The 12,097-nt window shown below is 37.4% G+C and overlaps 3 protein-coding genes across 5 annotated transcripts; 2 read left to right on the top strand and 1 right to left on the bottom strand.

Annotated features, from left to right (window-relative positions):
* Nucleotides 1–261: 261 nt before the first annotated feature.
* On the top strand, nt 262–2,574 carry LOC126594291 (serine/threonine-protein kinase BSK2-like). Its single transcript, XM_050260535.1, has 4 exons — nt 262–441; nt 820–865; nt 1,076–1,157; nt 2,156–2,574. The coding sequence occupies exons 1-4, from the start codon at nt 348–350 to the stop codon at nt 2,231–2,233; spliced, it is 300 nt and encodes a 99-aa protein (XP_050116492.1). The 5' UTR covers nt 262–347; the 3' UTR covers nt 2,234–2,574.
* Nucleotides 2,575–3,417: 843 nt separating this feature from the next.
* LOC126593665 (syntaxin-51-like) lies at nt 3,418–6,996 on the top strand. Of its 3 annotated transcripts, XM_050259758.1 has the most exons (7): nt 3,418–3,618; nt 4,204–4,334; nt 4,656–4,887; nt 5,610–5,815; nt 5,905–6,005; nt 6,126–6,170; nt 6,567–6,996. In XM_050259758.1, the coding sequence occupies exons 3-7, from the start codon at nt 4,661–4,663 to the stop codon at nt 6,690–6,692; spliced, it is 705 nt and encodes a 234-aa protein (XP_050115715.1). In that variant the 5' UTR covers nt 3,418–3,618; nt 4,204–4,334; nt 4,656–4,660; the 3' UTR covers nt 6,693–6,996. The 3 variants fall into 3 exon arrangements, with proteins under 3 accessions (XP_050115715.1, XP_050115716.1, XP_050115714.1); XM_050259759.1 differs by lacking the exon at nt 4,204–4,334 and having other exon boundaries at nt 4,653–4,887; XM_050259757.1 differs by lacking the exon at nt 4,204–4,334 and having other exon boundaries at nt 3,419–3,618.
* A 362-nt stretch (nt 6,997–7,358) lies between these two features.
* LOC126593664 (RNA polymerase sigma factor sigB-like) lies at nt 7,359–12,097 on the bottom strand. The gene is made up of 7 exons (XM_050259756.1): nt 11,698–12,097; nt 11,001–11,191; nt 9,842–10,453; nt 8,771–9,001; nt 8,507–8,647; nt 8,033–8,233; nt 7,359–7,930 (listed from the first exon to the last, which is right to left on the bottom strand). Exons 1-7 carry the CDS (start codon nt 11,972–11,974, stop codon nt 7,649–7,651), a joined length of 1,935 nt encoding a protein of 644 aa, XP_050115713.1. The 5' UTR covers nt 11,975–12,097; the 3' UTR covers nt 7,359–7,648.

The following is a 12,097-nucleotide window of genomic DNA, read 5'->3' as shown; positions in this document are numbered from 1 at the left end:
AACTATTTACGACAGTTTGAAGGGTTTTAAAAATCCAATCTATATTAAAACTGAAAGCACATTGTTTTACTGTTCATAAGAACAGTGTCCTTCCAGTTTTATTCCCGATTAGTTTATTTTATTTCATTTTTGCCACTACCAAAATATACCAATGACATCTGGCATCGCACCCACAAACTCACAATCGCTGCCCCCAGTGCTCTTTGTTTCTACAATTCAATTTCCTCCCCTTCCAAGACTTGGTCGCTACCACCAGTTCTTTTAGTTTATGCAATCCAATTTCCTCCATTTCCCTTGGATGAGAAATTTGAAACTCAGAACCCAAAACTTGCTCGTATGTCGCTCCTATGTTGGTCCGCCGCTTTCCTTTTCACCATGACCTTTGCTGCAATCTCGCCACCTCTCATTTTCCCCTGCTTCTGACGTCGTTCCTTTTATTGGGTAAGCTCTGAAACCTTTTTAGAGCTCATGCATGTTGTGTTGATTTCAGATTTTCGCTATCAATCACTCAACTTTCCACAAAACATTATTTTTTTCATTTTCTTGAAGAATTTAGTGTCTAATTTGGAAATCCCATCTACTAAAATGTGTAGATTTCTCAATGGATTGAAGGAAAAAGATGGTAATTTGGTTTAGCCACCCCTCCATGTATTTTATTGAAATTTTTAGTGTCTAATTAGAAAAACCTAGCAAAAACCTTTGCTTTTTAGCAAAACCCATCTCCTAAAATGTCCAAAATTTTGCATGATTTGCAGAAAAATATGGTAATATTTGAAAGACTCTGAATGTTAATAGATTCACTTTGTTTGATATTTTCAGAAACTCGAGTCGTTGGAGGAAGAAGTGGGTTGCTTGACATTTTGAGGTACACCCTGCTATTTATTCAAAGCCTAATTAGTTATTTATGTTTATAATTTATCTCTAAAAGCTTTCATGCTTGGATTTTAAATATCTTAGTAATTACCTATGGTGGTGTGGTGTGATAGTTTACCTGACTTAGTTGATAACTTTTTATGACTTGAGATGTGAAAACCGATTTTCAATAAATTTGATTAGAGTCCAACTTTGCATGCAGGGTCATCCCAGAGAGTGTAATCTACAGTTATGGAACTATCCTGCTGGACCTTTTGAGTGGAAAACATATTCCTCCAAGCCATGTATGTGGACTTACATTCCTTGAACCTTTACATTATTCTTCTTTCAAGGATTTTTTTTTTTTATCTCTTCCCTGTGAATTCATTGACATTTCCTGATTTTCTACTGTGTTGGTGCATGATCTCAGGATTCCAAATATAGGCTCCAATTATGTTTTAGGATCCTACACTTTAATTTTCATTAGCATTCTGTGAAGCTCCGGTCGTTTTGAATGTTTTTTTCTTCATTGTATATAATATGTATTTGTCACATCCCGGCCTGGCCCCTACCACATCGTGGGCTCGACTCCGCCGTAGCACTATATTGTCCGTTTTGGGCCCGAACCACGCCTTCACGGTTTTGTTTCTAGGAACTCACACAAGAACTTCCCAATGGGTCATCCATCATGGAATTGCTCTCGCGCGAACTCGCTTTACTTCGGAGTTCCGATGGAACTCGAAGCCAATAAGCTCCCAAAAGGCCTCATGATAAGTAGAGATGAGAATATACATATAAGACTTACAGGATCCTCACCCCTAGGCGATGTGGGATCTTACAGTATTTATGTCCTCCACTTGATTTATTATTTTGACATGGTTGGTATTACTGATATCTCAAATTCAACAAGTAAAAATTGGACTCCATGAACAGTATAGGTTCATTATGTTTGTTTACTCAAAACATTACTTATATGTTGAAGATTTTTGTCTTTTATGAATCTTCCTGAGCTAGAGGTCGCACTTGGTGCGATGGCAAGTGCCTTCGCCAGGCGGTAGGTCTCGGGTTTGAGACTTGGGAGCAGCCTCTCCATAAATGGGGGTAAGGCTAGCCGACATTCACCTCTCCCAGACCTTGCGTAAAGCGGGAGCCTTGTGCACTGGGTACGACCTTTATGAATCTTCCTGAGCTCATATTGCACTAAACTCAAACTTTTTTAGGAATATAAAGTTGGAAAATAATTCTCTTTTGTTTACTGCTTTTAAAGACAAGAGGATTGTTTAATGGATTATTGTATCTTCAGGCACCGGACTTGATAAGGAGAAAGAATGTTGATGGATTCATCATTGAAGGGCAGTATGCGAATGATGATGCCACATAATTGGTTGAACTTGCTTCCAAATGTCTTCAGTCTAAGGCTAGGGATAAAGGAGATGTTAAGTTTCTTCTCACAGCCATTGCACCGCTTCAAAAACAGAAATAGGTTTTGTGTTATCCTGAAGCCATCAGTTTGCTATTTCTTTGTTTCGTGTGATACATAGTCCCTCTAATTATTCATATTGGTTGGTTTAGGTGGCCTCTCATGTTTTAATGGGCCTCCAAAAAAACACTATTGTGGTTCCAACCATGCCTTATCCTCTCGGAAAGGCTTCTGCCACCTATTTTGTTCCTTATTGTAAACATGTATGTACATAGTATTGTCTATTGTATATATATTTAGAACTTTCAACATGTTTTTTATAGTTTTAAAACCTGCAGCGCCGCGCAGGCAATTTTTGCTAGTCTAAACTATTTAACAATTGTGTAAGTAAAGAGGGCGCAATCACAAACGTTTATATATTCTTTCACATTATTCAACTTGGACATTAATTGTAAAAAAAAATTATTTTTATTTTGAACTCCCCGTAAAAACACTATTAATGAGGGTTTGTAGGGTTTAAAAATTCAAACCACAATGTACTCATCGTCAAAGATTAGAGGATGTTTGCGTATTTTTTCACATTTTCACAATTGTAAATGAATTATTATGAATTTTTTTTATGTGCCTTGGTTTTTAAAATTGCTTTGTATTTTGAATGGGCTTTGAAAATTTTTAATTCCACTTATATGAGATTATACTATGGCTATTGTAGTAACTGGCAAAGTTTTTATAGTATTTCAAAATTATCAAACTAATTTTTTTCTTAACAAATTGAAACAGGTTATCTATGTGTAAACTCGTTAAGAAATTTGCGACCCAATTAGTTATCGCGTTGACCCAAAATTCGTTATTTTTCATATAGTGTTAACTAGGTCATGTAAGAAATTAACAACTCTAAGATTGATGTAGCTACTTAGTAGTATGATTTAGTGGTATTCCTTCACTTGTAAGTAAAAGAACTTAGATTCGATTCTCGTCAAATGAAAATTTAAATCATATTATTGCTAACCTATTATGAGGTTAAAATCATTTTTTCTCTTTTAATATAAATAATATCAATAATATCGTTTGTTAAAAAATAAAAAAAATTAGCACGGGTTGTAAAGTTGATTATTAATGCGCATTCATACGAAAACAGACAAAAATTGTTGCGCTCTCTCTCTCTCTCTCATTGGCTGTTGTGTTTCCTTCTGTAGGAAGTAGGAAGGGAAGCTGCACGGCTGTCCTCTGTGAATGCGATACCTTCCTTCCTTCCTCCCTCCCTCGTTCCCGTTTGTTGCCGTCTGCGTCTACGTTCTCCCATCGCCCACTCCAATTGTAATCAAAATTAAACAAGATCAATTAAGGTAATGCATTCCTTAATTATTCATTATCATTAATATAAATCTCTCTCTTTCTCTCATTACTACATAATTAATTATATTGTAATTCATTAGTCATGCATCGTTTGCTCTTTTTTCGGTCTACAATTGGCAATTTGGAACCTTTTGTCAACTACAACTTACTTCTAAAGAATTCTTGATGATTATTGTTATTGGGATTTTTTTTTATTCGAAATTCTAATTAATTCTAAAAGAATTCTTGATGATTATTGTTATTAGGATTTTTTTTTATTCGAAATTCTAATTAATTCTAAAGAATTCTTGATGATTATTGTTATTGAGATTTTTTTTTTTTTATTCGAGCAAGCGTTATTGTAATTAATCTATTTTAAAATAGGGAGAGGAGAAGTTTGTTATTGGGAGCTTTAGAACCTGCTCTGTGTAGAATTATCAGAAATATGGGCCAAGGGCCCACCTCCAACTACATCAATTTTGTCCCAACTTGTTAATTACCACTTGCACAATCGGTCAAGTATGGAGTTTTACCACAAAAGTCCTCGGTTTTAGTTGGAGTGCGGTTTTGATATTTAAACTCTTCTTTTCTCATAGATATGGTCAATGTGGGATATTTCAACACTTTGCTCCCCTAAATCAATCTGAGCTTTAATAATTCTCAACTACTCTTCAGCAAGTTCTAAAAGACGCTAGACGCTAGTCGGGCAGTTGGCTAGGGTCAGCATGTGAGTTAACATATTCACTAGATTGTTTGCAGTGCACTAAATTAAATAATTTCTTACCTGTTCTTGCTTAATTACATGCTAATATCATTTATCTGGTTTAATGACTTCAACCAGCTATTTTAATTAATGCTTACTTGCATTGCTAATCTGCTAGCTGCTACGTATATAGCAGATTCGCAATGCAATTGCAAAGTATAATTAGTTGTATTTTTTCTCTCACCCAGATGATCATAATTTTGTTTCCAAGTGTAGTTTTGCTTTGTCTATACGTATTGTGATTTGCGTATGAATCAAGTATCAAGATATTCTTCTTTCTAGCAGTAGCAATGGCATCGCCTGACTCGTGGATGCGAGAATTCAATGATGCTTCAAAGCTTGCTGATGAAATCAATGGCATGATTTCCGGAAGGAGTTCGTTGCCAGTGTCACCCTCTGGACCAGAAACACAACGTCATATGTCCGCAACTCGAAGAAAGGTTACGATACTAAGGACAAAGCTTGAGACTTTGCACTCACTCCTGTCTAAGCTTCCCACCAAGCAGAAGCAGTCAATGTGAGTAATATTCGAATTCACTTATACTACCTGTCCGCCCGCTCTCATACAAAAGAAAGACTTTATTAGTAGTGGCATTAAGTACTCCATACCAAATTTCATAGGGAACCTTAAGTTGGTTCAGTTTTAGTGTACCTTATTACATCCAACGGGGTTAAATTAGACAAACTTCAAACTTAAATCCTATATGAAGTTTCTAAATATTATGCAGTGTCAAACTTGCTAGTTTTACGCTTCTATCAATTGAACCTTCCCCATCATGCAGTCTGAAGTTAGCAAAATATTGAACTTTTAGTGTACATCCATGTTCCAAAGAATTATTGCCTGATCAGGTACAGCCTCGAAAGGCTTCTTCATTCAAACAAATTAAACCACAGCCTTAGACTACCATCACTGGTGTTGCACAACTTCTGTCATCGGCACATTTCTTTCCTAATGTTTCTCCAGCTAGCCAGTATTATTAACCGAACTGCCCGACCATCTGTTGCCATTAACATCTGTAAACACACTTTCTTTGAGTAAAACTTCAAAGCGAAGAATTCGCAGGGTGTTCTTTGTCCTCTTTTTCAACTAAATTGTGTCGAAATGTATGGTTGGTATCGAATTTCAGAGTCATGGGATAAGGATTGCTTAACTTTTTTGGTTTTGTTTTGCTCATATCGTACTTTATTGCAGCTGGTTATCACTCTATTTACAAATTTAATAGCTGTTGTGATAAACAGAACAGGAAAAGAAATGAATCGTCGCAAAGAAATGCTCGCAAGTTTGAGTTCTAAAGCTGATCAAATGGCTACTACTCTCAATATGTCTAGCCTTGCTAACAGAAATAACTTGCTTGGCCCTGATAAGAAGACGGATGACATAATGAGCAGAACAACTGGTTTAAACAACCATGGTCTTGTTGGCTTTCAACGCCAAATCATGAAAGGCATGTGCTTGTAAATTGTATGATTATTAGTTTCTCCACTATGTGATTTAGTCTGCGACTAATTGTAATACGTTTTACGCTCCTAGCAGAACAAGATGAAGGCCTTGACAAATTGGAGGAGACGGTTATTAGTACCAAACACATTGCGTTGGCAGTCAATGAGGAACTTGATCTGCACACGAGGCTTCTGGTTTACTCTTTTGCTGATTTCTTCTCCACTTTATTACTGTTCCTCTCATGTTCAACCAGAATTGCACTGAGGACAGCTGCAGTTTTTTTACCTTCCGTTCCTTGCTTCCACAATGTGCAGGATAATCTGGACCAGCAGGTGGACTCAACAAATTCAAACCTACAGGTTGAATCATTACAGTTATTGCATGCTTTTCTAGCTTGAATTTCACCGGATCGCACCCACATTCATGCACCCATGCACTATTCTTTATGCTCACTTCTTCCAGGCATAGAAACTAGAAAGTGCCACCCTAAATCTCAAATCTCTTTTCAAACAGAAGAGAGCATGTTCTAAAAGAATGAATGTAGTCGTATCGTGCTGAGAAAATGCAGTATTCACCTAGTAGTTGAGCTGCCTTGTTTTAATGTGTATGCATAGCTTAGCTAGTGCTTCACAAGTTGTGTGGATCTTGTATGATTTTTCATATGTTTGTGATCGATTTACCCTTTTAAGCTGCCAGTTTCATTTATTCTACCTCTCCGTTATGCTCTTATTGACACGAGTTTGTTCTTGAAACAGCGGGTGCAAAAGAAATTGGCAGTACTGAACAAACACAACAAAGGCGGTTGTTCTTGCTTGATCCTACTGGTCATTGGAGTTGTGATTTTGATAATTGTCACCTGGGCATTGATTAAGTACTTGTAGCAGTAACGAGAAACTTTGCCAATGCTCGAGTTTTTGAGCTGGATGTGATGCTAGTTAACTCGTAATCAAACGGTTGGAGAGTGAGAAACTCATGTCATTGATATATAAGTATGTGTCAAATTCTCAATCCAAAACTTATGGTTGAATGATACATGTCTATTCATATTGGCTCTGCTGTATTGAGAGGGATTACTATTTGAAAGTGAGACACAGTTGTTGCAATTAACTTGCTTGAGCTCCAGGTTTTCAAAGAGGAACACCAGTGGTCAGATGGTGCGTAATATAAGAGCTTGTTTGGCAACCATTTCGGTTTGTTGTTTTTCGCTTTGATTTTTTTGTTCGAGAGAGATATAAGAGCAACATATGGGAGAAATGAAAAGATAGAAGAGTGAAGGCAGGATGATGGGAGAGATGTTGAAGAAATGTAACAGGAAAGACATATAAAATGAAAATTAAAAACCACAATTGCAAAAGTTGAAACAATAGGGGTCAAAACGAAAAATGATTCAACCTATAGGACGGACCAAATTAAAAACTCCACTTCTTGTCCATGTTGTAACTTGTATCATCGGAAGTTGAGGCCTTAAGCCCCGTTTGGCATACAAGATTAGACTGGAATGGATAACCTTCAAATTCAAGGTATATATGCCGGGACTAGGGTTCAAATCAGGCGAAAATAGTACTTGACATACAAGTTTCTTTACGATTGTTCATATGAATTTACTTTTAATTACTTTGATACATTAAAAGAATTTGAAATGCTTCATCCAAAATTTCTGTTTCTAACTTTCTATGCACAAATATTCTTTCGTGTTACAAAAAAGTGAAAAGAGTACATTTCCACTTGGCGACATGGAAAGCGAAGCCATAATATAGATGAAAATGAAGATGCGCCGTATGAACCTCAAATGAACTACTTACTAAATTTGCAATTTAACCACCATATTGACATCGGCCTATGAAACCACGTACTGCTGTAAATGTTTCGTTCTTTTCTTGTTCTTCAGTTTTCGGAATGCACATGACTCTATTTGTCTAATTCTCTCTCTACTAACTCCCATCAGCTCCCCTATCTCTTGCAGTGTCTTCATCCTTCCATCCTCCAATCCAAACCTCCATCTGACAACCTGCTTCTCTCTAGGATTGAGACTATCTAGTACCTTCTCCAAATCCTGCTTCATAAATTTTTTCATCAGCAGATCTTCTGCTGTTTCTGCATCGGGATCTGAGATTACTTCCTGTGAAGAACAACATGTAATCATCAGAAAAGGAACACACAAAAGGTGACAAAAATGTTGGATAAGAATTGCCATTTCATTGGATGTAGAGATAGGACAGACCGAAGGTTTTAGATTCTGGTTGATTCCAATTTTCTGCTCCAGAGATCTAGGGGCTTTTGGAGTCAGTAATACAGCAGAAAGCCTTTTCATCGACAGCCCTGTTGCCTCTGCGACTTCTTCATCGTTAGGATGTCTTCCATTTAAACTGTACAGTTGCTTTTTAGCCTCTCTAACTCTATATGTCGCCTCCACCATGTGAAACTGTTTTACCAAAATATTACAAATGCAAAGAGTATTAAAAATATGAAGCACTAGGATACACAGATTCAGCAGGAATGTGAATCATAACAATGATCCTCCCCGCCTCAAAATCAATTTCAGTCTCTATATTCATGTTTTGAGAAAGAAGAGACAAAAATTGGATTCTGCCATGTGTTGGTCCAGTAAAATGGGGTCCCAACCATTCAAACCTCAAGAGCCATGATACGAAATAGGAACCACAGGTAAAAAGAAATATATGAAGGTAAAACTCACGGGTAAGCGAATTGTTCTGGACTGGTCAGAAAGAGATTTTCGAACAGCCTGTTTAATCCACCAGTGTGCATAGGTTGAGAACTTAAAACCCTTTGAAGCGTCAAATTTCTCTGCACCTCTTACAAGGCCTCGACATCCTTCCTGAAAGTCAATAGCCAAGAATAAGTATTCAAAGGCGGCAAGACTTTTAAGGAAATAATTTTTTCATCCTACGGGAAAAGTAAAAGCAAATATATATATATGATAACAACGATAAAATCATACCTGCACAAGATCTTGAAGATTCATCCCAGCTCCCTGATAATTTTTTGCAATTGATATTACAAGCCTTATGTTGCTCTTGATCATTTTGTCTTTGCACAGAATACCATAGTTTACACGCTTCCTCAAAGTCTTCTGATCAACTCCTGCTGCTGCAGCCCATTGTGCAATGGTGGGCTGACCACCACATCTTTGTGCAAGCTCCTCATGCAGCTTTTCCAGTTTCAGTAGTTCCTGAAATATATAGCAATAGGCATCAGAAATCAGACTAAAGAGAAATAAATACAATACTCACATTAACTCCAAATACTAGAAACTCTTGTCTATTTACTTCTACTTGTACAATATTACAACGACTTCACTATTTCCCTACTTTTACTGGTACTCCATTACTACCTCTGCATGCATTGAACTTTCTAGGACTGAACAATTTTCTCGAAATTTTCCCCTTTTTCATCCATGACATGATAACATACTATATCAATCAAAATCCATGCGCAATTGTTATCCAACGCTTCCCAGCAAAAGCCTTGTACAATTATACTCTTCGAATTTAATTCCATGAAGTACATGAACTGGCAAAATAACTTCTCAAGTGTTGGCCATAAACAATTTTAGCGAATCTATCAATAGATTCAATTAGCCGACCCCACTTAGTGGGAAAAGGCTTTGTTGTTGTTGTTGTATCAATAGATTCAATATCAACCTATGAGTAGTATGTTTTAGCCTCCGTGATAGCCCACATAATTAGACATCAAGTATACTTAACCCATGAAAGGATATTGTGTGCATGGTTCATTTTTAAATCACTGCAAAATGGAAGTATATTTGTGAGTAGTTCAGTGAAGGATCTTCTTTACATTATTGAACTTTCTAATAGTTATCAGCGAGGATGTGACCTATCAGCTACAAAAAGGGTAAATAAACCTTTTCATTATTTTTTTTTAATTTGTTATTTATATTTTCTGAGGGTGCAGGGGTGCAGTATCAATGAAGATTGCAAGCAAGGAGTAATTGAAAGATTTCATAAGCATCAAGGTGGATTCAAAACTCTCATGTTGACACTAGTAGTACCTGGATTCCTTCAGAAAGCTCAATTTCTTCGTTTGCAGTCAGAAGGCGAGAAGTGTGGGTAGTTGATCTCAAGTAACGCAATGGATCAGAGTGGTCTATTTCTTGTACCGAAGAACGCTTTTTTCTAGTGGCTGAACCAGACTTCATGGACACAACACTTGCAGCAGCCTTTTCTGCTGCTTTTGCTCTTCTGGCCTTCCTTTCCGTTTGACGACTCGATTTTGCAGTTATACCCTTGGAAAGTTGCTCCTGCAGAAGTTCAAATTCTTCATTTGTTCGCTCCACTTCTTCCAACTCTTTTATTGCAGATTGAATGAAATGATCTTCCACAAATGCAGTTTCAGCTCCCATGGAAGCTCCTACTCTAGAAACCTGTTTGGTTTCCATATGCTGAGCCCAATTGAAATGCAAAGCTTTAGTCTCTGGAGAAACTGGAGATGAACTTTCTGGTTTAGCAGAGTGATTAGTGCTACTGCTAACCAGTATAGCCACATCCTTTGCAACCTTCAGTGCTGCTTTTGCAAGAGTGACAGCTTCAGCGGCAGCAGCTTCTATTACAGCCTCTTCACTCATAAGAAGAGTTTCTGTAGCTAAAGTTGCTCCAAAATTCGCCTGATGAGAAACACTGAAGTTACTAGAGTTGTAAGCTCAACATCTTTCATACATAAGGAAAAATCAAATTGGGAAAGAAAATACCTGGAATCCTAAACTCAAAACCCAACAATAGAGCATGAGATCAGAATTTGTAATTGCAGTATGCTATGAACAAGTGAAGCTGGCTAGGCCACAGCATCTAAAACATGTTCAAAAACTATCTGAAAACCTAACCAGAATCCATTCAAATTTTTAGAACGGTTTGTGTTATTTATTTGAATGAATGCAAACCTAGTTTGTGTAAGTTATCTATTACCCAAGAATCATGCAAATCCGGCAGGCATTTAAAAAAAAAACATTCTCAATTTGGTCACAAGCTCAATGATAATCAAAACAAACTACCTAAATGTGTGCACGTCTGCACTTAAATATGATGACCAAGAACAAAACTAAATAGATAAATAAATTGGGGAAGCCTTACACCCATGAGTGACAACTTTAAAGTAAAGATAATATATGAATAATATGCACTGAAGAGACTCGATTATCAATTAGTAACCATTACCTCAGTCGGAGGACCGATTGCCCCTGTGTATGTCCACGGTCTACTTGAAGCCAGAGAATCAGAATTAACTTCTAAAGACGGTAATCTGAGCCTCTCCATATCAAGCACTGTAGTTGTTGCTGTTGATGTTGAATGTGATGTAGTGGATAAGATATATTGTGCCCGGAAACACAGAGGATCTCTAGTTTTTGCTGCATATTTCAACCAATAAAATCATAAGGAAAAGTTGCATTCCGTTTAATTATCACAGAAAAGAAAAAACAAATCAAATTTCCTCGTCTCCAGCTCCAACTAATAAGCCGGAGGATGGTCAATGGGTGACCATGGAAACTCCGTATGTCACTATCATCACCATCACCAACACGAACACCACCACTCACCACCACAATTAACACATATCTAACACTTAAAAGTGCGTCGCCACTTAGCTAAATGGGTACCCATTGACCATCCCTAAAGCAGGGTCTTCCACGACTACATGTTTGGTATAGAGCATCCAACAAAAGTATAAATATTCAACAAAAATTCATTACAAATATACACACACATACTTATGTGACTCATAATATTACATGAACTATTGATTCGATTGTAAAACACCAGCTTTGCAGAGGCGATAGAGTAGAGCAAAGAGCAATCAGAATGAAATGGGCAAAAAGGTAACGAGAATGCAGAAGGTAATTCAAAGGAATGAAACCTTGGAAGCTACTGTGTTTAAACAATTCATCACAGAAAAGAGTGTGTGGGGTCCTGAGGACTGTGAGCTTGGTGGCCATGACTCCTCCTCCAATGGCGGCGGCAGCGCTCCACTTCTGCTTCTTCTTATTCTTCTGGTCATTTGCTGGGTGAGCCCCAACGAGTGGGAGTGGGAGTGGGGTGAGAAATGAGGCATTGGGAAGGGCGGGTATGTGAGAATTAAATAATCCAACGGCTGCGGATGATGAGGATGATGATGAAACTGATAGGATTGACATGTCTTTCTTCTTCTTCTTCTTCTAACGCTTCAAAGGCATTGGCATGGATGCGAGAGACTCAGAGAGAGAGCGGTTTTCTTATCCTCAAGGATTTGGAGTTTTGGACCACCCAAACCCAAACCC

This window comes from Malus sylvestris, chromosome 12 (assembly GCF_916048215.2).
Source record: "Malus sylvestris chromosome 12, drMalSylv7.2, whole genome shotgun sequence".
NCBI lineage: Eukaryota > Viridiplantae > Streptophyta > Magnoliopsida > Rosales > Rosaceae > Malus > Malus sylvestris.
The sequence above is the reverse complement of the archived record's forward strand: the minus strand, read 5'-3'. Positions and strand labels throughout refer to the sequence as shown.

Excerpts from the sequence above, each read along its gene's own strand:
- LOC126593664 (XM_050259756.1), bottom strand. The coding sequence starts at position 11,974 with ATGTCAATCCTATCAGTTTCATCATCATCCTCATCATCCGCAGCCGTT. Across the intron at positions 11,192-11,697 it reads TAAACACAGTAGCTTCCAAG|CAAAAACTAGAGATCCTCTG; the intron begins GTTTCATTCCTT and ends TGAAATATGCAG. Across the intron at positions 10,454-11,000 it reads CAATCGGTCCTCCGACTGAG|GCGAATTTTGGAGCAACTTT; the intron begins GTAATGGTTACT and ends GTTTCTCATCAG.
- LOC126593665 (XM_050259759.1), top strand. The coding sequence starts at position 4,661 with ATGGCATCGCCTGACTCGTGGATGCGAGAATTCAATGATGCTTCAAAG. Across the intron at positions 5,816-5,904 it reads TCAACGCCAAATCATGAAAG|AACAAGATGAAGGCCTTGAC; the intron begins GCATGTGCTTGT and ends CGCTCCTAGCAG. Across the intron at positions 6,171-6,566 it reads CAACAAATTCAAACCTACAG|CGGGTGCAAAAGAAATTGGC; the intron begins GTTGAATCATTA and ends TTCTTGAAACAG.
- LOC126594291 (XM_050260535.1), top strand. The coding sequence starts at position 348 with ATGTTGGTCCGCCGCTTTCCTTTTCACCATGACCTTTGCTGCAATCTC. Across the intron at positions 442-819 it reads GACGTCGTTCCTTTTATTGG|AAACTCGAGTCGTTGGAGGA; the intron begins GTAAGCTCTGAA and ends TGATATTTTCAG. Across the intron at positions 866-1,075 it reads GGGTTGCTTGACATTTTGAG|GGTCATCCCAGAGAGTGTAA; the intron begins GTACACCCTGCT and ends CTTTGCATGCAG.